Source organism: Falco cherrug, chromosome 5 (assembly GCF_023634085.1).
Source record: "Falco cherrug isolate bFalChe1 chromosome 5, bFalChe1.pri, whole genome shotgun sequence".
In the NCBI taxonomy this organism is placed as follows: Eukaryota; Metazoa; Chordata; class Aves; order Falconiformes; family Falconidae; genus Falco; species Falco cherrug.
Window position 1 is genome coordinate 68640088 of NC_073701.1, and position 25736 is coordinate 68665823.

The 25736-nt window shown below is 43.5% G+C and overlaps 1 protein-coding gene across 3 annotated transcripts in view; it reads left to right on the forward strand.

Annotated features, from left to right (window-relative positions):
• CAMK1D (calcium/calmodulin dependent protein kinase ID) overlaps positions 1–25736 on the forward strand; it is a 230318-nt gene that overhangs the window by 88408 nt on the left and 116174 nt on the right. For all 3 annotated transcript variants that reach the window (XM_055710898.1, XM_055710899.1, XM_055710897.1), the window contains exon 2: positions 10717–10848. In XM_055710898.1, the coding sequence (XP_055566873.1) occupies positions 10717–10848 (132 nt within the window). The remainder of the gene's footprint in view (positions 1–10716; positions 10849–25736) is intronic.

The window sequence follows — 25736 nt, forward strand, 5'->3', positions numbered from 1 at the left end:
AGCCGGTGCAGCTTCTAGTTCCTTACATCTCCTGGGGAATTTCCTTTTAGCCAGTCCCAGTATAACCCTGTGACATCAAAAAATGTTCCTTCAGAGCAGTGTGGAGGCTCATGACAGTAAATTTATGGAAGGAACGTTGTGCTGGTGCTGCATGTATTTTGTGAGTAGCCTCAGTAGTCTCAACACAGCACCTTAAACAGGAGCCGTGGAAAAATTACTCATCAACAGAAGCCGAAAGGAAAACCCTTTTTGCATTGTGTGAGAATGACTAAGGCTTCATATGCGGAAAGTGTGTGGCAATTCTTTTTGAAGAAGTGAGTTTCAGAAGTAACTTCTGTATACAGTTACACTGAAATAATCTTTGCCAAAATGTTTATTTTCAAGCTTGCTTAGTTACTAGGAAAACCATTTTGCTAACGTTTCTTAATGTACCTCAGCTCAGACATGAAACCGCATGTAGATACATGAGTGAAAAAGCTGGTGAGTAGGAAATCAAACACACTTCTAGTGTCTTAAGAGGTGGCCATTGGAAGTAAGACTGCAGATGGGGCTCTGGATACCCTGCAGTGGCTTTCCCTAACAGAGCCCAGTTCTGAGCTACAAAACAATTTGTATTCCATTGTACTGAACTGTCTCTCTCTCTCTTTCTTTTTTGTTGGTGGTTTTTTTTTTGGTTTTTTTTTTAATTCTAAACTACAGCTTGAAGTGGGCGAGGATACAAAATACACACCATTTTTAGTCCAAATATTTAGAACAGATATACAGGACTGGCTGGATGGGTAACAACAGGATAGGAACAAGCCAATTAGAGTTTCATAGTGACACAGAACGGCTCTTCCACAATGGGAATTATTCAGCTGTGTTTGTGACTGTGCTTGTGCTCTGAACCCTGTGGCCTCCTTTTTGGTGGCTGCTCATCGCATTCACGGGAAGAGCTTCCTGAATGTGGGCTGTAGGTTGGGTCTAAAGGAATAAACTGGAGAAGGCAAATCCTAGGAGATGTGCCTTGGTTTCACAGTGTGATTAACTAATCTAAATTTGTCCTTAGAACAGGCAGGAACTGTACTGTGACCATGGGTGTAGAAGCCCCACAAGTCCTAATCCTGCTTTTGTTTTGAATATGTCATTATTCTGCATACTCAGGTCCTGTGAGCTAGGGAGGAGATTTGTCTGCCTTAGCCTTCAAAGTGTCCACACTGGGAACACCTTCCTCTCTGTCCCGAGGCTCCCTTTGCTCTCCATGAAGATCGAAAGATGTGTTTGGGGTGTAATTTGTCTGACCAGTCTTAGATAGTTACCACAGTGCTGCTGTATTGGCCATCTCATGGCTCTCACAGGAGTCATGGGGGAATAGCTCAGATGTCGACACCCACTGAGATGTGGTCAGAGAACTTCGATTCTGGGTGGTCTCACTCTGTTTTCTCTTGAAGCAAGACTAATTCCTAAGGCTGAAAGTCATATAACTTAATTGCAGCTGCCTGATGGACATCTTGGCACTAACGTCTGGGTGTCTCAGATGATCTGTTTGACCAAAGTCAGGCAGCAAATGGAGCAGGGGATTTCTGGTTGACAGGGTTTAAGAATTCCTACAGAGTTACAGTGTGCTACCCTCAATATATTTTCTGATGTAATCATCTGTTGGAGATGCTTCTGTGTGTACAAAAGCAGTGTGCACTTTTAGATTATGCAAAGTTCCCAGCTTTTATTAAAGTTAAGTAACAAGAATCAGTCCATGTGGCTCCTGTTCCTCAGGGGCCTCATCTGAAGAATGGGCCATACAGTTCGTGAAAGACAGGGTTAGTGTTTGAAAATCACAAGTCAAGTAGCACAACCGTGCAGTTATGGTCACCGAGGAAGACCACCAGAACTGATACTTTGGCTTTGCATTGTAGAGACAGGTGCCAACTGAAGGAATGAGGTGCTGTGCAGACTTTTGCAACTTGGATTTGTGAAGGTTCAGATGCCTTTTGGCAAAACTCCTGGCTAAACAGGAGTTTCCCATGGTTAAGACACAACTGCAGTGTTATTTGATCTTCAGGTGATTGCTAGTTTCATCTCAGTAAGGACCTTCTCTTTAGAAGGAATATAGGAATTGTTGCAAACAAAACTATTGTGTCTGCATTATCTTTGCTTTGCTTTAAAAGATCCGATGTCATCTAATTGTTCCTTAATTGATCCAGCCTCTTGGAGAGTGCCATGGTGTGCCAGGCCTTTTCTTAAGTTTCCGTGTGAAAGAAGAAGAAATATGCCTTTTCAAATTGGTGTAATCTGCTTTATATGGCCAGATAATATCTCCAGAAATCAGATGTGTTGTAATAGACTCTGCATATATCAGTGTCAGAACAGGCAACTGGTTTGAAAAAAATTATGGAAATCACTTATGCCTCAAGAAAGGTTTGAGGTCATTATTAGAAGAAGGGTTATTTCTTTGTGAGAATGCTGCCATCAGATAAACCCTGAGGAGACAATGAGCTCCTTTGTCTTATAAGATGAAAGTAGAAAAAAGGTACTTAAATATTCACTTTGGAAAGAAAGTCATCATCAGTGGAGAAAATAAACTGCTTAACAGCTCATTTGTGTAGTGTACAATGGAAGGAAGAGCTCAATACAGGGCTGTACATTCTGCTTTTGCTGCTGGATAGCTTTACTGTGATTGCCACAGAGGATGTAATGTAAATGTAATAGGCCTTTAAAGACAATACGTCCCTTTCTAACAGGGGTCAGGACTAATCAGAAGGGAGCAAACAGTTCAGGAAAGAAGAGGGCTGTAATAACAAACATGACTGGGGATCTGCGCCGCGCTGCTTTCCCTTTTTAGTATCCATGCATCACTGTCTCAGAACAGACTGCATAGCATCCTATTAAATTAGCATACACCAGGCAACTAAAACAAATTAGTTCAACTCAGAAAGGGAGGAGATTCTGCAGCAACTTTTCTTTTTGGTTCAATTTCTGTGTTTTATGTGGTTTATTCCTCTTTGACTCTTAAGTTTTATGGCACTGAAGCCTGCATGCCTCACTCTGCTCTGCATGTAATGGCTTTTCTTGCCTGGGAGTCTCCTTGGCCATGTGCTCTGGTGCTTTCACCCTGCTGATGTATGAGCTGGAGTGCCCCAAGCACCGTGGGATTGCCCATCTGCATGGCTGGAAGCCATCCCAGCAGTGCTCTGTGCTCTCGCCTGCATTGAAACGCAGGTCTGTCTCAAATTGGCATTTCCCTGCTGGTTGTCAGAGCAGGAGCTGAGCCAGCTCGGTGGTGGTGGTGGTATGCAGGGACAAGTGCTCAGGGTGCAAGGGAGCAGTGCAGCACCTTCGCTGATGCTTCACCACATCATGTTTGAAGGAAGGGAAGGGAGTTTCTCAGCGACAAGCGGTGCCGGTGCTGTGTGCCATGCCCTGCTGTGAGCTTGAAATTCATCCTGGAGTAAACTGATTTCAACTACAGAACGATTAAATGGTTTCCAACAACGATGTTTCCTTGGGTGAAAATGATTGTCACTCATGAAGGAGATGGTTGTGTCCTGGTGAAGGTGGTCCAGGAGAAGAGGCAGGGGTGTGAAGGTAGTATTGTCATAAATGCATGCTTTACAGCGTGCAACTTTAAGTTGGAGTTTTCTGGCTTTATAGAAGTCTCTCTCCTCTAAATAGCTTTCCTTTAAGTAGTTGACATGGATTTTCAATCTTAATTCCAGGGGGTTTTGGTTTGGTGGTTCCCCCCCCCCCCGCCCCCCCCGCCCCGCCCCCCCGCCCCGCCCCCCCCCCCCCCCCGAGAGTATAAAATATTGAGTAGCTAAAACAGAGGAAACTATTAACCTCAAATTGGCATTTAAATTCTTGTAGCTGACTCTGGTGACAAAAACTGTCAAAACGCTAAACTGCTGTTGTAATTGTAGATAATACTATCCCCCCAAAATGGGACACAAATCCAAACACTTTTGGTGACTATACAAGATGAAAGCTTGGTGCTGCTCATTCTATCCCAGCCAGTCGCCCTGTAATGGTGGGAGAAAACTGAACTGGTTTACAAGGAGAGGAAAGAAGAAGTGCTACCTGCAGCATATCACTGGGTGTCCCTGTTACGGTCGTGGCCATAAATCCCAGCAGAGATCTGTGTATTCCTATGGTTATTCTCTCCAAAAAATTGTGTTAGAGGGGGAGCAGCAAAGTGTCTGGAAAGATGAATTCTGGAGTTGGGGATGTGCTGCCCATCCCTGGGCATGGTGATTCCCAGCTCCTCTCACACTGTGGGGAAGCAGCTGCATATTGGAAGATCCCAATGATTTTAATGTACCTTCTAGTCTGGACAAAATGCTGAGGATATGGGCATGGGGCAGTGGCTCAGGGCACAGAGAAACATGCCAGTGGTCCAGAAAGGAGCTTCTTGCTACAGGAACACCCAGCAAAGAGTATTTTTGCCCCTTGCTGTTGTTGTTTGAGTGTCCGTCGGGCTATAGCAGTAGCATTTGGGCACAGCTGGAAGTGCGGTTCCTCATCTGAAATGTGCAATATCAGCCCTAGACCCAGGCATCAGGCATCTCGGTGGGGATGGGGCACATCACTGTGGGTGGGGATCAGGATCAGGCCTGGGGAGGGGGACCAGGGTCAGACACGCCCTGAGGCAGGGCCATGCCTGGTTACAGGCCCCAAGGTAGAAAACAGCATTTTCAGTTGTGGCTGGGTGGCTTAGAGCAAGTTAAATGAGCAGTGAGTCTAAAAATACCGGTGTTAATGCAGCGGTCCTGGTTGCTCTGCTCTTGCCCAGGCAGAGGAAGCATTGCCATAGAAGGGACTGCAGGGTTGGGGCTCTGTGTTTGATGAATGAAAATAGCTAGAAAAACCTTTTTTCCTCTAAAGAATAGATGGCTACAAACAGATTAGGCAGTGTGTTTCTTTTCCCATAAATTTATATTCAGTTCTTGGGAATGGGTAGGGGTAGTTGACTTCTGTACCACATGTAACACAGTCCTGAAATCCTTCTCCTTTGCTCCTGACTGAGTAAAATGCTTTGGTTTTGTTAACTTTGCATTCAGGCATCACTGAGCTGTTGAAAATTTCATTGTAAATTCATTTTCACACAGCGGTCAAGACATCCATGGACATGACTTTGTTACAAATAAAGGGAAAAACTTTATTTCCAGCCTTAGTTTGGGTTGATGTTGGGATGTGCCTGGAATTTGGGAGAGTGAGGATGTGTGTACAGAAATGACTAGGTAGAATATTTAATGAAAAAAGTAAATAGAACATGACTTGTGCAGGAAAATGGTTTAGTAGAAAAATGGTCTGCAGTACCAGAATCTTGCTGGTATGTGCTGGTTACACAGAGCCTGAGCTCATGCCACAGTTAACTCCTTGAGACCCATGGGAAAAGCTGTGAAAATACCAGACAAGATAATTTTTTTTCTTACATACCTGCCTCTGTTTGTGGTGTGGTTCAAAGTCACTTTTGTTTGGGGAGTCAAGGAGCAGAATTTGTGTGTGGTTGCTGAAGCCACGCTACAGAAATGACCTTCTTTGATTTGGTCAGTCTTCCTCTGACTCAGTTGGTCCCCCATCTCAGAGTGTTCCTCACTGTGGACATGGTATATTTTTCAAACAATGAGTTTTCACTATTCCCCCACCCCACGCCCCCACCCCCCATGGTTTGGCTGGGTCAAAGTACACACAGAAAGCCAACTGTATCGTAATTAAGATCATTAGCTATACATAGCCCAAAGATGTGAAATGTTTCCTGCCTATGTCTGTTGATTTAGTATGACAGAGCACCTGCTAATGCAGTGGAAAACTGCTTAAAGTGGAGGTCTCTGCAAATGGAAAAATTAAGTTTTACCCCTCCATGAACTCTTTGCCTTCGTTTCATCAGTATTTTTGTGACAGCAATTTTTTGATGAATGAGAACAGATTTGCTGTCACAGTATATGTTGTCCACTGCATTTCAGAATTAAGTTTTCATATTAAATTATAGTTCAAACAGATGAAGGAAAAAGTTATTTGTCCTTTATTGCACTTTAATCTGCCTGACAGCCCAGCCTTGCAGCCCTTGTTTTCCAATAGGAAATCCAGTCTGTTTGGGTATGAATGCTGTTCGTATTCCATTGTCAGTCTTGAAATTCTAATATTTAAATCTACATTAAAGAAAATAACTGGATGAGAAGTAAGTTAAACTAATTAAAACTATAAAAGATTGGCATCTCATAGGACACTGCATGTTCCAGAAGCGTGCAAAGCGGTGAGGAGTCAGAACATCTCAACCACGCTCTAGAATTTGCCATTATTTCAGTGTCACTTGTCATTTATCCCCTCTTTTTCACTCTCACGTCATTCCTAATGCATATAAAAATGATCTAGATCATAAAATTATTCCACGCCTTAATTAGAAGTCTGAAAAGAGTCGATCCTCTAGGGTAAATGATAACATGGTCAAAACTTTCAAAAATAGGTTGTTGCCACACACGTATTTCAGCAGCTAAAGGTGGTTTAGTTTTGCAGAAGTTTCTCATTTACCCATTTCCACTGCTGTCCTACTTCCTCAAAGCCATGATGCTTCTTTTATTTGTTTGCTATAATCTCCAGGTGGGACAAGGAAAGCTCCTGAAGTGTTTTGAAGCCCCTCTTCAGGCAGGGGAAGGCTGGGTCCCCAAATGCCCTGGAAAGGTTGCAATTATCTCTTTTCCAGCTGAAGGGAATGGGACATCCCAACTGTTGCAGACACCTCTATAATCATAACTTTTAGTCAACTAACCCCTTCTCCCGATTTTATTTTTTTTAAGTCTGTATCAGAGGGTGAAAAATACTTTTTGGACTATATTTTCTAGGAGGGTGGGAGAATAAAACTGCCACAATTATTTTCCCAGAGTAAACACCTTCCTCAGTATTTCACAGAATAAAAAATATCCCTGTTTACTCATCCCCTTCACAGAAATTGTGGTTTTCCATGCACAAAATTTCAGATAAAACCTCATGATTAAAAATACAAGATTGACCAAGGTGTTTCTGAATCTTTTTCGGGCTCAGTGCGGTGACCATAGAGATCCTGGCATATAGGTTGCAAATGGCAGGTCTTGGGAACATCATGCCATTACAGAGACCATGCGGTACCTCCCAGGAGAGGTGGGGTTTTAATCCAGAACCCTGTCTGAGCTGCATACATGTAGCATTCTGGTTGTCCAACATCTCCTGTATAATTTTTTTTCCTTTTTATCACAAAACACCGCTTGGTGATGCTTAATGGAAGCCACGTCCTTTTCACAAAAAGTCCTGTCTCTTTGATGGAGTAAAACGCAACATTTTCCAAAACCAAACATCTTTATAGAACTTTGTACACAATTGATTTTTAACCCTCAATAAATAATTGTAATAAATTCACAGAGGCAAATTGCTTCCTTCATTAATGTCTTGATTTTAAAGGCTGCATTAATTCTTTGGGAAAACAAAATCTTCTTTAGCAAGCCTGCCAAGTTGGCGGTTCTGGGGAACTTTTTTGAGGAGGCAGAGAATTTGCTGTAGGATATATTGCTGTTAGCAAGAAAATGAGCAGCCTTGTCTTTCTGACTTTCTCTCTGGTATTTATCTATTCATGTGTGAGTCAAGAGGGTTTTAGTGGGGGCTGGGCTGGACTGGATCGTTAAGGGTAGGTGAACTCAGCTGTGTGTTTGAAATTCTGATAATTGCTTGCCCATCTATTCACTATTATTTCTGACTGTCCCCTGGCTCCAGGAGTGTGTTTGCTGCTTTTTCCTTGCTGATGCTCCTTGCTACCATTTCTTTCTCCTTGCCCTATACTGTTTGTCCCTCTCAGTCTGTGTCTAACTCTTTTATCCCTGTCTGCATCTGCCCCCTCCCTTCTGTTTCCTTCCAGCACTTATCTTTCTTTTGCCCATTGACTTGTTGCTTTTCCCCACCTCCCTTGCTCTGTGAGCACAGGAGCATATATAGTGTGCAGGATCGTGCAGACCACCTCGCATCTCCCTCCTGCCTTCCCCGCAGATCCACCCAGCACTCCCCCCACTGTTGCCTGGGAGCTTTTCCCAGCACCAGCAATTTCATGCCATGGCCTCATATAAAACTCGATGTAAAAAAGCACCCTGTCAGTGTCCAGGGTGACATGTGAGCAGATGCTTTATCTGAGGTTCAGCTTATTTCGTGCTGTAATGAGGAAGGTTGTTAAGGAGATATGGAGTTGGTTTCTATGAGTATCTTGGAGCTCCCGAGAAAAAATCATTCAAATTCACAGCGGCTGGTTCCAACCATTGAACCCCTTGGCTCTCCTGGTAAGTGGAGAAAGAAATCCAACAAAATGGTGAGGCCAGCTGAAATAGAGGAGTTTCCCAAAGCTGGCTTTGCTGAGCAGAGGGATATAAAGGGGTTTCCTTTATTTTGTTGTCTGAGAACAGCAAGGAAATCCAGACTGGGATGGGAGCTGTCTGTGTTTTTATAACATCATAAACACTGGGAGAGCTGTGTGATCAGCGACTGACTGCTATGAATACACTGCTTTTAACAGCATTTAACTGAAGGCAAAAGGCTTCTTCAAGACACAGCTGGAGAGGGGTGCGATGTTGAAAGCTTAAGCAGATGGGCCTTCGGGGGGTCCTGAAATCTAGCTGGGAGTGGTCCTGTGAGTTTCTGAGCACCCTGGTCTGCAGCTGAAGCTGATGAGCCCTGAGAGGTCTTAGACCCTTCTAGTAAAAGGGTTTTATTGCATTTCTGGTCTGGCTGTCCCAAGCATGAGAGTTGGGACGAAACCCCCATTTGGTGACTTGAATGGTTCTGATTGCTGCTAATAGGAAAGCAAAGAACAGGTCTTTTAAAGCAATTTTTAAAACAATTTGGGTGGCTTGATTGCGCAAGCCATTAGGATCAGTTGTGTGGGCTTGGGCCTGTGATGCTTTGACATGACACAGTAGATTATACACAAAGCAGAAAACAGTGAGTTGTTCCTGTACTTAGAGTGGCGTAAATGTGGTCAGAGCCTGTCCTTTTTGGCAAAAATGAGGCAAAACATTCAGAGTGTCGCTGCCACATGTAAAAAAAGGATCAAACATCCACCGTAACAGTTTGCAAAAGTCTCTTTTCCTAAATTTCCTGTCACCATTTCCCTGTTGCTGTTGGTTACAAAAGCATTTCTGGGTAAACAGGTGCTTTCTTTCCAAAGCAGCAGCCTATTCTTTTTGCTTATCCATTTATCCCTAGGCTTAATGATTCATTCAGTCATTTTGCAACTCAGGAACTGTTGGTGAGGTCACAGCTGCTCGATTGCGTTGTCAAAGTGCATGACTTAAAAAGGAAGAGCCTGGCCAGGGAAGGAAACACTTCTGTTTATCTGCAAACATCTAGATAAGCAGCAGTTGTGGGGGATGAAAGTCAGAGAAAGTTGGTGGTAGCCAAATGTGGCTGTGGTCAAACATTAACATTTTAAGAGCAGGCTGGAGTGTGGTTGGCTTTGCTCAGTAAGCTCCTGAGCATTTTGCATGGAGAGCTATGTAGAAAAGCAGAATAATCTACTGACGGGGGGGAACCACTAAAGGAAAGCTTCCTGCCTCTTCTTGTTTTGTAAAAATAAAATATGAAACTTTGGCTGGTGGATCCTTCAGTCGTAATCTGGTTAGACAAGTCCTTGGCTCTGATGGCTCTTGGATGAAGCAGGTGCTTCAGCAGGAGTTTTGGTGAATAGGAGCAAAGATTTGCTGTTCCTCATCAGGCCGATGCCCTGCCTTGCCCAGTACCTCGCTGCTAAACAATAGTGAGCACCAGAACACAAGAATGGTCCTACTGTGACGCAGTAAAGGTCAGTCCAGACCAACTGTCTGAATGATGTGCAAGTGCTCAGAAAAAAAGTGTGAGAACAGAAAAGCAGTGTATATAGTACTGAGTGTAATGCTTTCCTGGCTTCTTCTCAGTCGGGTCCAGATGCTTTGGAGGAAGCCATGAGAGTGCAAGAACTAACACACTGTTACGGAATAACCTAATGAAGGAGAGGCACTGCCCACTCTTGGCAATTAGTGACTGGCTGCTGTGATAAAGTTTCTTCATTTGTGTAATCCTCTCTGGGGTAACTGTAGGGAGGCTGCTATTAAGGCCGATGTTTAGACTTGTGATTTAATCTGATTCTTTGCCTTTAACGATTACACACAGCAGTTTGTGTTGTGGAATAAGTCTGTGTACATAGAGAAATTCTGACGCTGCTTCCCCGTCTGAGTCAGGGTTGACCCAAGGGTGAGGAGATGCTCTGGGCTGCAGGGGAGGACTGAAGCAGAGGTCCTGACCTCTTGTGGTCACCGAGGAACAGGGAGCACTCATGGCGCTGGTGTGTCACTTAAGTCCTAGGGACTAATTCATGCTGCTATGTGAATTAAACCTCCAAAAACCTCAGGAAGGGAGAAAGTACATCATCCATCAAATCGGCAGCCGGACTATGGTCCATGCTTCTCTGGGCAGAAATGGTACTTTCTGATTTTCAGGCTTTACTTATCTTTCTGCTGGACTATGGTTCTTTAGTAAAATTGTTGTATTTGGCAAGCCTTTAATGTTTTGAGTGAATGTGGCAGTCTGCATGTGTTTGTAATGGTGGAGAAAGGTGCTTGTAATGCCATTGCTGCAGTTAGGAAGAGCAGCTTTCAAAAGACACCAGAAGAGCTATATTCAATGGCTGTGTTTCAGTTAACAGCTTCCAAAGAAAAGGCACCACTTAAAACCACGGTTTTTCTTTTCTTCTTGCAGGGGTGCATTCTCTGAGGTTGTTTTGGCTGAAGAGAGAGCGAGTGGGAAACTCTTTGCAGTCAAGTGCATTCCCAAGAAGGCACTGAAGGGAAAGGAAAGCAGCATAGAGAATGAAATTGCAGTCCTGAGAAAGTAAGTATCAGACCTTCATTTCTGCTTCTTTGCTTCAAGTAGATGCTTCCATTTAAGGAGCAGGAACAGTGATTGACAAGTGTGACTGACAGGTTGTTCAGCCCATCACAGGCAGACAAGATGACTCAAGTTTAAATGATGATGAAAATGTTTTGAGAAATGCTCTGGTTTTCTTTTGTATTAACGCAGCTAGATGACTGCAAAGTGGGAAAGAAGAGGAATTGGGCTGGAGTAAAGCTTGTGGTGCCATAAAAAGACCTTATCCACTAATGATGTCAGTGGCCGGGTTGCTGGCTTTGAGGAGAGCAACAGCAGGGTTGTCATTCCCACATGCTTAGAACAGTCTAATACTAATTGCTCTATGGCATACTGTGTATTGTTTTAGGAGACGGTAGTACCTGTACTACGGAGAGGCACCTCTGCCACTTCTGGAAGTGATTTTCCAAGGCAACTTTTATTTTATCAGAGTTGTCCGCAATGTGTATCTTTTCCTGACCACAGCTGGATAAGAAAGTCAGCTCACAACTGCTATGAATTCAGTGTAGTCATTAAAGGCTTGATGCTTACCTCTTCCTTGTCTTATGCCCTGAAGGTGGGATTCATCTCACCTGACTTGAGACTCTTGGATCTGAACTCATCACCCTCAACTTTCTTCCTAGGAAATGGAAAGAGATTGATCACTTTATGATTGGTCCATGTAACTTTTTTTCAACTTTTAAAAGTACCTTCTCTTCTCATTGATTTGAAGGCAGTACAATTATGTAGAAGCGTATGTTGGACTGGGGCACTTTGATTCCTGCTGCACTGCTGTTGCTTGTGGGACTCCTTGACTCAGCTCCTGGTCATGTAGAAGCTGATGGCAGATTATCTGGGCACCATATGACAAAAGTGATCCTAAATCTTTAAAACTAGGTACTTCTGAACTAAATGCTCACACAACCAAGCCAAAATAGCAGGTTCAAGGGCAAACTCGTCCATCTCAGTAGACAGAGGGGATCCTTTTCAGTGAAGGAACAAAAGTGGGACTCCAAACAGCTACAAGCATTTGTTGCAGGTGCCTTCCCATTGCCAGACCCGTGTCAGGCCGGCACAATGTAAGCCCAGTGACAAATACCGCACGTTGGCTTGCTGTGCAGTGATACTGAGAACCTGTCATAAGGCTCAACAGTTGCCATCTCCTTCATCGGATAATAATGTACCTGGCAACTTGAAACAGTCTTTGTCTGCAGGGGTTTGGCCCCTGATACTCATCTATTGGGTAGAAGAGCAGCAATATCGGCATGCACTAAGGATTGCCTTGCATCAGCCTTGACCCTAAGCTAGTAGAGCAGAGAAATCATTCAGGTTATTTTTATGCTTCTGTGTTGTGAAATGTTTCTGTTCCCTGCAAAAAATTTCCTGAGAATCCCGGAGGCAGCACCCGGGCTGTGCTATTCCAGCTGCAAGGGCAGGAGAGTGAGTGGGTAGAAAATTCCTTAATTTCATACAATTCGATCTGCTTGGTCTCTTGTCGTATGCACGTTAGGACCTTAAGAGGAATTTTTCCTTTTTTTATCTCCTGATGTCTTCTACTTGGCTGTTGCTAATACAGACTTTGCATGTAATTGTATTTATTTTGAAAATAAACATCCTTACTAGTGGACACAGTATCGAATTTGTATGTGCCACCACAGAAACACTTAGAAAACAACAAAGTGGGTGTGCCTACAATTGAGGAGAGGGGGTATCAGCCCGTTTCTCTGTTCAGTGAATTCTGTGCTTCAAAATCTGTCAGTAAAAATAGATTTAAGGGAGGCAGGGTGGATCCTGAACAGCTGTTGCTAAGCTCAAAAGGTATTTAAGTGTCCTTGCTTCTGTTCCTGGTAGCTTAATATGAGTGGGGCTGGCTAGTTTGCGTGTTGTCTAATTAGTGGGTAGGCTGCCAGAGCCCTGGGCTGCCCTACATGGCTGAGGTGCCACAGCCTTGACAGGCTGTGCACTGAACTGCCACTTCTGAAGGGGATGTGTGCAGAGGCTGCCTGGCAGGAGGAATTGGTCCCTGTTCACTGAAAGGAAGGTGCAGAGTCACAGAGGATGGATCCAAAGCAAATATAAACATGCATGTGTGTTGATCCTGGTCTGCCCGTCTGGTTTTGCATTATGCCTTCGGGTGGTGCTTAAACTCTGACAGGATAACAGCCCCAGAGGACACCATGCCTAGCTGAAATGCAGGCACACTCCTTGTGATCCTTTGGAGAAGGTTCTCCTGTCTGACACTGGGCTTTCTCCTCCTATATTTGATCATTATATTTTTGTCCTCCTCCAGATGAGGTGCTTGCTTTCTGGCAGACATCTGCCGAGCGCTGGGAAATGCGACTCTTCCTGAGTTCTCCAGTTATGTGTCAAACAGGGGTCTAGGGGGCAATCCTGAATCTACTCCATGGAGCCTCTGCCAGCTCTCAGGTGAGCTGCTCGTGCCCCTCTGTGTGGTCAGTGGGTTTTTAGGGACAGTCAGAGATTGTGCTGGCTGTGTCCAAGACTGGTACACACAAGCACCACATATACTTTGTACCCTCAGGCTGCCCTGGTGGAGGTTTGTCCCCTTGCCAGTCCTGCCAAATCATCCAGATCTGGCAGAATCAATATGGAAAAGGGTTTGAATGATGTCGTGTGTTGAAGTCATATTTTAGATAATGTTTTTTAAATTCAAGATTAAAAGCCTGTGCATGGAGCACTATAGGATGTAGAACCTGGTGCTGAAAGCTTGAATCCAGTGACCTTTGGGTGCCCTCTCACTTCTGCTGCGGACTTCCCGTGTGACCTTCTGTCACAGTATTTGTCGTCTGTCTCAATATTTATTGTCTGTGAAGCAGCCTTTAGTCAAAAGACCTTCGGATAAAAAGTTTTACCTGCAGTTTGTCTTGCAGTCCCTTCTCCTGCCAGCAGACCCAGGGAGCGGGTGCAAGAAGGGAGGTGTCTGGGCTGGGCTTTTAGCGTGAAACAATTGCAGCATCCTGCCAGTCCTTCTGCATGTTGGAAGTGTTATTCCAATGTTCCGTGTTGGGAAAGGTCAGTGGTCCCCATGTGAAGTACATGGAAGGTGGGAGATTTTCTCTCTCTGTCTGTGGGCTTGGACACTCTTGCTGCCAAAACAAAATGACACGTTTTAGAAGCGATGTTCTGCTAACAGAGGAGCGAGCTGCCAGCCAACTGATCTGCATGTTTGTGTGAGTGCCAGAGTGAATCATGCATACTCCATCATTTTATTTTTCCAGCCATGGCCAACAAATCTGTTCTTAAAAAAGAAAAAAGGCGGAAGAGCCGTTAAGTCAATATTTACACCAGCAACCTTAACAGGGTTCTTCCAATATGGACTCTTTTGTGTCCCGTGGAAATCCATGGCAACATTCCCCAAAGACTCGGATGGGTGGGGATGGAGTGAGAAGGAGCTCGTTGTCGACTGCAGTGCTGGGAGAGACTAAGTTTGCAGTTAATCCAGGAGCCTGAGCCTGACAAAGTGTTTTAAGTATGTGGCTAATTTTAGATGGTTATTTGTTCCAGTGAAATTGGTGAGTAGGTTGAGCTCACCTTGCTGAGCTCATGCTTAAAGGGATGCTTCAGAGCAGGGTGAAGGTCCCACTAGGCGCCTGTGTTTGGCACTGCATCAGGAGGGGGGTTTCCTTAATGTCTTCGCTTGGTGCCCAGATGATGCACTGGTGCACAGGGTTGCTGTTTTGTCTAATTGTGTGCTGGCTGCCTGTAGCTGGACGTGGGGCAAAGTATTACGTCTGATCACAAAAGCAGGTGACAAGATGAACGGCATCATTTTTAGTTTTTTAAAGTTATTTCTTTTGCATTGGAAAACATGCTATTGTTTAGAATCTGAGGAAGAAAATGGGATCTCTAGAACCAAACTGTTGCAGCTCTGTTAACTAACTGGCTGTGGGGAATGACAGCACATGGTCACCTTCGTGTGACACAAACTTCTGCCCACCTGAGTTGTGGGCAGTTTCATAACCTGTTCTGAAAGGAACCGGTTTTTTGTTTTGAGCAGAAAGGTAAATGCAATCCTTTCCATTGTTTGCAGCAGAATAGAGGAAATTTCTTCTGCTTATGGTAATTGTGCAGGTGTGAACACGCTGAAAGATGAATCATCTGTTAGACGGGTTCCTGAAGGCAGTAGGTGGTGTGAAGAGTTGGACTGCAGAGAAGCACCCGGCTGAGGGTCTAGTTAAATAGAAAAAAACCCACAACCTTGTAAGAGTCAGAAAGAGAAAAATATGCCTGATCTCTTTTCTTTTCTTTTCTTTTTTCTTTTCTTTTTTCTTTTCTTTTTTCTTTTCTTTTCTTTTTTCTTTTCTTTTCTTTTCTTTTCTTTTCTTTTCTTTTCTTTTCTTTTCTTTTCTTTTCTTTTCTTTTCTTTTCTTTTCTCTCTTCTCTTCTCTTCTCTTCTCTTCTCTTCTCTTCTCTTCTCTTCTCTTCTCTTCTCTTCTCTTCTCTTCTCTTCTCTTCTCTTCTCTTCTCTTCTCTTCTCTTCTCTTCTCTTCCCTTCCCTTCCCTTCCCTTCCCTTCCCTTCCCTTCCCTTCCCTTTCCCTTTCCCTTTCCCTTTCCCTTTCCCTTTCCCTTTCCCTTTCCCTTTCCCTTTCCCTTTCTTCACCACTGTTTATCACAAGAAACTTTCTAGCTGCCTGGGCAATACCTGAACAATCATACAGATCCAGTGGTGAGTGGAGCAAAGCAAGGGGAGGGACAATAAGCTGTGTGCAGCCCTGCACTCAGGTGTATTGATGACTTCATAGCAGTAATGTGCACGAATAAGTCTTCTGTTAAGCAAATACTGTCTAGATAGCAAATCATACTCTCCTTTACCTAGTTCCTGCTGAACAGGGATTTAAAAAATTATTTCTAAATTATTTACGTATCCCCAACGCTCACCCCCTCCTCTTTACTCTCCGAGATCCTCTGGGAAAGGCACCATTAAATTCCTTATTAGAAATCAGAGCCATGCCTAATTGCGGACTGAAGTCTTTTTTGCGGTTAAACAGCACGATTGAACTGTTCCTAGCAGGTCAGCTAAAATTCTGCTGGTGGTTTCCATTCCCGTTTCCTCGGAAGGTGAGGGGGACTGGGTGTTTGAGCAGTGATTCATGCCCAGGCGGCTGCCTCACCCCTTGTGTGCCTGTACCTAAAGCCAGGAGCTCCTGCTATAATAACGAGCAGAGAGGGAGTCAGGGAAGCATCCTCCTGCAAAGTCTGGGGAGTCAGGGCTGGACCCATTTCAAAAGTAAACAGAAAACAGCAATGAAAAATTTTCCTGACGTGGGTGGAAGTGTGGGCGTTCCTGCTCTCCCATAAATGAGACAATGGCCAAAGGGGCCTCTTGCTCCATCCCCCAAGGTAGTGCCATTCCTGACACTGAAGAGGACACCCTCCATAACAAATGTGGAAAAATCACCCTTTCTCAAGATTTACATGGAGACTAAAAAAGTAGTTTAAAATTTTCTACCTTTTTGCTCCTTTTCAGTAGCCCATTGCCAAACTTCCCGTAACCCTGCTCTGTCCCATATTCTTGCCTCTGTAAGACCTCATCCCTCCGGGGCTAACTCGATAGCCTCTAGGAAGATGAATCCAAATTTAGTTTTGAAACCCATTAGTTCCTTCTTATTAAACTCTTCTGTGCAATTTAACTTGGAATCAAAGGCTACATTAATTCTGAATAAAATCGGCCATGCAGACATTTAATGTGCCCTAACATAAATTCAGGCATTTAATTAATTCAGATGAACGTTCGTGAATGACTCTGTGGGACAGACCCATCTATTCAAGCCATGGCTGTCTCTGGGTCAAAAAAATACAGCCCTTGCAGACTCCAATGGTCCCATACTCCAGTTTCCCAGTCTGGAGTCTCTGCTGGTGCCCACTCATGCTCTCCTATGGTAACTGTTTTCTGTGCGAGGCCATGCAGCTGGAGCACAGGGCCAGCTGAACTGGAGACGCTCAGATCTTGTGTTGGTAAGTGCCAACATAAAAGTGATGGTAATTAGATTGTGTAGCTGGTGTACAAAAAGCTGTGGGACTGGGGTTTAAGGTGTTAAATGACTAATTACCTCTTTACACCCCAGCAGTAAGAACTCTTTTTCCCAGTAAAGAAATGAATGGGATGGTTAGGAAAGGAAAAAATGAAAAAAGCATTTGGTGTCTGTCAGGTAACGTTATTTCTCTGAAGCTTTACTTACCCTATAGACAAAACAGGCTTGCTGTTTTTTTATTTCCTTTTTTTTTTCCCCTCTGTGAATAATGGTGAGAAGATAGGCTGCCTCAGCAAGAATTGAAGAGACAGCTGGTTGTTATATTAAGTAATCACTTTCAGAGAAAGCTTTTATGTAGATTTACTTGTTAAAACCTGGCTTGCTCATGCCATTGCGGTTGCGCTGGGGTGACAGAAGGCTGATGCTGCCCTCCCCACGTGGCCGCGCTCCAAGCCCTGCCAACTGCAAATCCAGGGCATCCCAAAAGCTGGCTACCCAGTGGGGTCCTGCACCCCTGAGGGTGCCCAGGCATGCAGCCACCAGTAAGGGGGTGATACCCAGTGGTACCGTTAATGATGTTGATGTCAGTGGTGGTAGAGCAGGGCCCTTCCAAGGATATATTTGTTGTCATCCCACATGGATATGCTTCACCATTGCCCCCATGTATCTGCTGGGCTGACCCAGATGCCTGGTGGGACCTCAGTGCCTGCCCTCAGTGGAGGGCACTGCTGTGGGTGTCCCTGCTAGGGAGGCAGGCTAGGCATGGAGAGGAGCCAGAAGCTGCAAAAGGCTTCAGGGTAGGGGGACAGTTGGGCATGCCTGGAGGCTGACATCAGCTTTAGACCATGAGATCATCTCCTGAATCAAAGAGATGCAGACTGGATGAATTGCCCTTCTCGGGTTTCAGGCAAAAGTGAATCTGACCCTATATATGTGGGTATGGCACAGGACAGCTCTGCCTTGGCACTAGCCCTCGACTTCTTGTTAAGCAAATCATTTTGCTGCAAAGAATTCATGTGAGTGAAAAAAAATGTGAAACCTGAAACAAAGATGACGCCGTTTTTGATCACTGAGGTGCTGGAAACTTTGCAGGGGAAGACTTTGCAGCCAGGACTGTCTAGATTGTATTTCATGCTAGATTAGATGTAAGCAGATGTAGAGAAGCAGATCAAGGCATCTTAAAAATCCTAAAATACATTAAATGAGAGAGAAAAATCCCCTCTGAAATAGTAAACACAAACAAATCCCTTATATCTTCTCTGGTCTTACACAGTTTCATTTACATGCAGTGTGCTCCATAACAGCTTTAGTGATGGCGCGCGTCATTTCTGCGTTGCAGCCTGATTTTGTGCCGTGCGGACGCAGACGGTGGTGCTCCTTCAAGTAGGTGACAGTGCAAGTCATTTCACTGTAATTGCTGGGTGACAATGCAGCTGTCCTCTCTTCTGGGGAGTGTGATGCTTTACTAAACCTCCCTTGCATAACTGTTGTCCTTTAAGGTCAACCCATACCCTGACTCAGCTCGAAAAATGGCATATCCATGTGGGGAGGAGGTTGCAGGTCAGAGGGGTTGAATGTACATCATCGCTCAGAGCTCCGACTTGGAAGATAATTCAATGTGTTATGGAAGAAACAGCTGTTTTCCGAAATAGTTGCTCTAAGATTCTTTCAAGTTAATGGAATGGGGTATTCAGCCTCAGCTGAAGCCTGCTTCCCTGCCTCATGTGTTTTATGTGGACCCCATCCTGTGCATAGCTGGAATAACAAAACTGGTGTCCTTTCAGAGCTCCTAGCTGAAGAATGAGTCTATACCCTACTTTCCACTATTTATTACTCGGGAAGATGGCTACAATTGTGTTTCAGTGGTACATGTATCTGATTATACACACCATTGTCGGTTACATAAAAGGAAAGAATTGTTAAGATGCATAAAGACTCTAATAAGATCCAACAGTCTGATAAATGACTCAGCTTTATATTGGCATGCCTAAGGTCTGCCTTTGTTACACCCACACGTTTAAGGCTGAGAGTTACCTAATCTGCAAGCACATGCCTTTGGTAGTTGGGAAAGCATTTTCACAAGTGCTCGCAGCCCAGATCTTCAAGGATGTGTTGGTGCCCAAAAGTTGCTGAATCCATCGTCCTAGGTGGCTTCGTTAGGCAAAATACTTCCTCTTCTATTTTTTCTCACAAGATTCTTCATTGGTAATCTGGAATATTTTGTCTAAAACTAAGGGTTTTTTCCCATGAATGTAATTTCTTAATTTGGAAAAAAGTATAAAAGGCTGTGTAAAGGTCTCATGGCATTAGCAAGTGAAGATGTCTTTGTCAAAATATTATCGACATACTGCATTTTGCTTGTCTTCTCTAACTTAATCTTGAGATATTAACTGGAGGAATTCAGTGTTTTGTATTAAGCTGCTGTGATGTAATGTTGGGAGACAGTTTCTAACCACAAAATGACCCTATTATGATGATGGCTAAGTTATTTACCTGCGCAGTCCAAGCACCTCAGCGGGTATTCCTTTATCTTACCTTCATGCTATTAAAAACCATGGCATTAACTCATAAAGCACTGGAGTATCTGAGTGGTCAATTAGCACTATAATTTGTGAAGCACTGCATGAAGGAAAGAAGTAAATGCAAGGTAGGATTCATCTGGCCAGCTGGGAGCATCCTCAAGGTATGCAGCTGCATCTGAGCTCAAATCTCACTTGTTGTGGAAATCATCAAATATGCATTTCTAAGTGGAACAGAATGTACAAGGAGGAAAAACAAGTATTCAAAAAATGTCAGTTCAAGAAAGTAGAAACAGAAATCTTATCAGAAATGACAGTTTTTGTGAGCACTCCTTGTCCAAACCAGTTGTTTGCTTTTAGTTGCATGCTAAAATGCTTTCTGAATACAAGTTGCTTTATTTTTGGCCTCTATTTTGTGAAATTAGACGAGTAAGGCTATCAGTGGGCAAGTTTTTGTGATGTGTGAATTTAAAACAACTCTGTTGGCAGCTTCTGCCTCCTGTTTTCATTTATAGAAGCTGAATCACAATTGTATTTTGTGTCTCATTAAGGTCGTGATTCCAGGTATCCTCAACCAGAGTTTCACAGAGGGGGGTTGGCTCTGACCATAATAAAATGGGGAAATTTTTGCGTTCTATCCCACTTCCAACTCACCAGGTTAAACCTACCAGTAACCTCTGTGTTTATATATATATATATATATATAAAAAATATATCCTTTTTATATATATATATTAATAAAAGTATATCCTGAACTGACAGCTGCATAAATTAACTGGTATTTGGCCAACTAAGTCTGCAGTTGTCATCTGTAATATATATTGATTCACTCTTATAATGCTTACTCATACAATACATTGTTTGTGTTCAGTAGGAGTTGTGAAGAAAAACAGTGTTAAAAAAAATTAAAATTCTGTACATACCGACTTTGTCTTTTGACAAAGACAGACACACAAGGCACTCACTTAGTCTGTGGGCTGCCCGAGCGCTCAGTTTGACCAAGGAAATGGTGATGTCAATATTTTTCCAAATTAAACACAGATTTTTTTTAAAAATCAGAAATTCTATTTTTCTTAATTGTGCCATATATTCATAAAGCATTGGCTTAATCAGAATAGATAATTTTTATTCTGAATTAAGATTGGCCAAACTAGGGGGTTTTGCTTCTGCAACTATAGGACTTTAAACCTGTTAATCAAATCAATTTTCAGAGTAAAGCCTAACGTTTTCCTTGACTGCATCCATGTTTCTGTGTTTCTGGCTATCAGAGACATCCAGCTACACTGCCCAGTTCTTAAATCTCTGTAAGTGCAGAAGCCTGTGAGTTAGTTTTAATATCAGCAATTTGTATTAGTAAGCGGTCTATGAAATAATTTCCCAAAGGATATGTGACAGCTAGCTTTTACTTTGCCAGCTACTTTATCAAATTAAAATTATGGAGCATTACATTAAACAGGGATGCTATTACCTCCTTTACTTGCCCTTCTTTTTTTTTTTTCTTCTTTTTTTTTTCCAGGAGGGTAGACATAGGTGAATTCAAGCTTTCTTAGAGACAACAGGTCCTTTTTTGAAGGCATTTAAAAATAAAAATAGCAGAATTTATTTCTTTTTCTTGCAAGTTTGTTCAGTAACTTTAAGAAAATATATGTGTAGGAAGCTTTAACAAATAATGTAATATATATTACAGCTCTATATTGAATCAAAAAAGACTGACAAGTCCACAGCAGTGAAGTGTACCAGATATGTTTTTGCCCACCAGCACTGACTCCTTCTGAGATTAGTCCAAAATTTCTATATATAATCTGTTTGGTTCACACCAAATAGCATAACAGGCTGCTTCAAATATCTTCATACCTTTGTGATATCTCCTGTCTTGACTGACGCCCCAGGGATTAAACTGGGACCATTTTGGACTTACACATATATATCTTTACAGTCTCAGCTAAGCAGCCGTTCCCTGCAGGCAACTGGAACAGATTCAGATCTTGGTAGACCGGGCATTGAGTGCAGTAGTTAACTCATGCCAAAATACTTGTTTGAAAAATACGTATCAGCGTGGAGTTGTTTTTCAACTTTTTAAGACTTTTTTTTCTCTCCACCAAAAGCAGAAGAGTCCACATGCAGCAGCAGTGTTTGGCGTAACACACTTTGTAAAGAAGCATCTCCCTGGAGCAAAGCAATCTGGTCATTCCCATGTCTGCTGTAAACCTGGTAAATAGAACAGAAAACGGTGGCTGTTCACAACTTTTCTCTTGGAAGGGATGATAGGGGATTTTGAACTGAAAACAAAGAGGAAAGGGCTTTTTCGTTATTTTTAAAATGCTCTCATATGTGAATCACAACAAATGCGTGGACATGGCCCGACACACAAAAATGCAGCTTTTATTGGCATTTATATAGAAACACCAGCCCTTCCCTTCTGTGTTACTGTAACAGCGACGGCTGTCTGCTTTTTTATTTACTACAAGTGGATTGTTGGGAGGGAAGTTGAAACTTTGAAGTTTGAAACTTTTCCTTCTGTGTTTTTTGGGTGCGTGAGAAAATTGCTGTTGAGTGTAGCTGCTGATGTCCCGCAGTGTTTATGTCTTGGAGGCATCATCCTGGCCATTTATGGTGTGCAAAACACGCGCCCAAGCCATGGGGCATTCAGCATGGGTAAACGAGCGCTCGTCATTAACAAATAGACATGGGTAATATGATCTAATGCTATTCTGGTCAATAGGAAAATTCAGAGTCGTTGAACTTGGTTACGTGCCTCTTGGAGGCTCCCTTGAGAATCTCAACCCAAAGCAAAAGTGGAAAGAAAGCCTAAGCTGAGCTCACCCGTGAGGGTGGCGGGCCTTGGTTGTATGCAGTCATGCAGTGTGAACTCAGGGCTTTGTACGTAGCAGACACGCTGCACAGCCTCCTTTCCTCGTTTCCAGTGCCCCCTGAATTAATATCTCTAAAAAAAAAAAGAGCCATAGCCCATCTGTGTGGCTTTACTGTTCCAGAGGTAGTTACTCCCATCTTCATGCCCTCGTAACTCAGGCATAGCTAAGCCAGCACAGGATCCTGGCTTTCCCGTAGGGATAGCTCTCCGCCACCTCTGGGTGATGCCCACTGGATGTTCCGTCTCCCTCTGGGGGTGGGTGGGAGGGTGTGGTGGCTGGTTTATGGTGTTACTGCTGATTTAGGCTGCTGTGGCTGAGGCCAGACTTCACCCTGAAGAGAGGGAATCTGCCAGGCACTGGCCACATCCCCTCTCCTCTCTCCATGAGCTTGAACAAGGGAATCCAAAAAGTCACTTGTGTGAGAGAGTGGGGAATGTGATCTCCAACTGACAAAGCTGGGGGTTCTCCTGCTGGGTCTTTCTGCTGGCATGAGGCTGGTTTTCATTCTAGAAACTGAAAGATCAGGCACAGAGCTCACCACCGAACTTCACCTCGAAAGCATGGGGTTGGCACGTAGAGATTTTCTCCCCTCTTGGCTTTGCTTTACTATTAGGGCCATGAATTGCTGACTTTGTTTAAAATTCTTTCTTTCATTAGAAGCATATGTTTCTGATTTTCTTCTTATGGTGACATAGTTTGCACTCTTACCCAAGAGCTGTTTTCTTAATAGGGCAAACTATATTTGGAATCACTCTCAATTGCTCTTGAAATGGAAGATTGATGTCAGTATTTCTGGCAATTTTTCACTATTTTTCTTTCCCTGTAGTCGAGTATTAAATAACTATTCAAGCTGGGAACACCTACACCACTTTAACATAATTTGATTTGTTTTATTTCAGTGCTGTATTTGCTTCTAGAGTAGCTGATATAGGTAAACATACTGGCGAGATGATTTGTGCAGGTTTTAGTAAATAATGGAAAGGGTATGTCAGTGAGCATAGAGGGCTGTGCCTTTGCATCAGTTTACACACAGGGAAATCTTACAAGCTTTGGAGACCTGATCCTGTGTGGGCTCTGCCGTATCTATGTCTTAGGTAGACTTGAGTGGCGTTTTTAAAAGCATCTGCACAGCAGAATGATCTGAATCCCATTGAAGTCCCCTATCTAGGGGATGTTAGGAGACCTCATGGGTTTTGTTAGTCAGCTGTATAATTTCCTATGTCATGATTATTCCTACAAGCATCCATGTGGGAGATGACTGATTTCTGCTCTTGGGGTTGGTCATATGCAGTTCTTCAGTGTCCTGCCGGTCCTTCACTGTCCTGGACTACAAACCAAGAAATGTCAGCCCTACCTCCCGGGACCCATTTGCTGGGTCTGCCTTCGTTAACACTCCAATCCCTCTCAGCACCAGCCCCAGTTTTCTGCTTGCCTGGAGGCAGCAGGTTAGAAATAATGCATACCCTGGGGCATTTCAAAATGCAGGATTTACACTCTTTTTAGTACAGCTTGCATTTTAATCCAATCTATGTGTCAGGACGGTTTGGAGAGTGGCAGTGTAAACTGAAAAAGAATGGCAGCAAGTTCAGCTTAGTTAACAGCACACACAGGTGCTTTAGTCAGCACATGGCCATATGCACCTCAGGAACCTCCACGTGTTGGGTCTTCTTCACCCGGTGGAGCAGTTTATCTCCAGTGGGCAAGGTGAAGAGAGTATCTTCAGCGTGAGGGTGGCCAGCCTGCCCTCCATCATGCCTCTCCTGTCCTTTCAAGAGAGACATGCCTGGTGTGAGAGGGAGCACTCAACATGCTGCTGGTCTTGCATCATTTTGGAAACGTTCTTTAAGACTGCCTTGTAAAAAAGCAAACACCTTTTTCAAGAAAAAAAAAGCAGGACCCAGACTGCCCAAAGGTTCAGGCTCATTTTGAACTAGACTTTGGGTTTATGCAAGCTCTCTCTAAACTCTGAGTTTCATTCTGGAAGGAGGATGTCACTCACCTGGTCCGACCGTCTGCATCAAATGGGCTGTGCTATTTTATCTGTTTATGCTATGTAGATCTTGATAACAGGATTTGACTAACGTGTAGTGGTTAGAAAGGTAGCCAGGCTCCGTGGGAGTCTCCTGCTTATTCACTGGAGCTGCGAAAACATCCCCTATACTCCTCCCCCCAAAATACTCTATTATTCCCATTTGTCTGGGGATTTGTCTGGGTTTAACTTCTATCTACTTGTGGGTGTGCTTTTTGATGTATTACAAACTCTGGTGTTTAATTTTCTGCCTATGTAGGTACTTCTGTGTAATCTTATAAGTTTTTATGAAGTTTTTACTAAGCAGAATTGAGTACAGTTCTTCTTCATAGACACCCTTTGGCACCGGGAGAATATTTTGGTCATTCCTCACATGTACTCTGTAGCTAGACATGTCCCCATGGCATATAGGGATTTATGGAGAGCGTGGCAGGAGAAAAAAGTGCATTTTCAGACTGGGGTAATCCTGAAAAGAGTGCTTGATTTTGTAATAATCCTGGTGATAATCCAGATTTTGTCTTCATTTATTGATTAAATGCCCTTGTGAGGTTTGGTTAACTGAGAGGTAGGAAGAGCTGATTTTAGGAGCACACCGATGCTGTGGGGGCGAGACACGTCAGGGACCCATAGCCAAGGACATGAAGTATCTGGAAATCAAGCAAAAGGAGGGGGTTTGGTGGGGGAATCAGTTCCCTGACTGCTGTGTGCGACTGGTTTCTTGTTTTTAGGAAAATGAAAGAGCATAAGCCCAAGAGTTTATTCTGTAAATGGCTTTATAATAATGGTTTTCAGCCATTTGAATAGGCAGGTACTTTTAATTTTTTTTCCAGTGGTAGGGCCAGCTCCTGCACAGCAATTTATTTTGAAACTCACAGATGATGGATTTACTTTTTTATTTATCCTTTACAAACCCTGTGAAGCCCACAGATCCCCAAGGGTCTGCACTCCTCAAGGTGGAAACCACCCCTCTGAAGCATAAAGGAATGAAAAGAAACTTTAAAAAAAAAACACCAAAAAAACCCCCCCGCAAAACCCACAGGAGAAAGCAGAAGTTTACTGTGACAGGTTCAAATTAATACAGAGGAGCCATGCTGGGTGCCTCGAGTAGCAGTATAGTTGAGAAGGAGTTAGTATTGGATAAGGTTTTCAGGAAATCCCTGTGTATTACCTTTTTTTTCCCCTAGTAAGTACTTGAGCTCACAGCATTTTTAATTGATCTCACAGGAATCTCAGCCACTCCTTGCCCATCCTGTGCTGTAACCACTCTGCAAGAGAGAAGGTGTTAAGGGCTGTTGGTGTCACTGAGAGTGTTGGTGTCTGTGGTTTTGTTCTTGGTCCCGGCCACAGTTTCCCTTCTCCAACACGGAGGAACAAGCTCAGAAAATAGCATTTTTCTGAGCCTGTTACAGACTAAACTTTTATTTTGAGGGTCCTAAAAGAACATCTCTTCCCCAAACC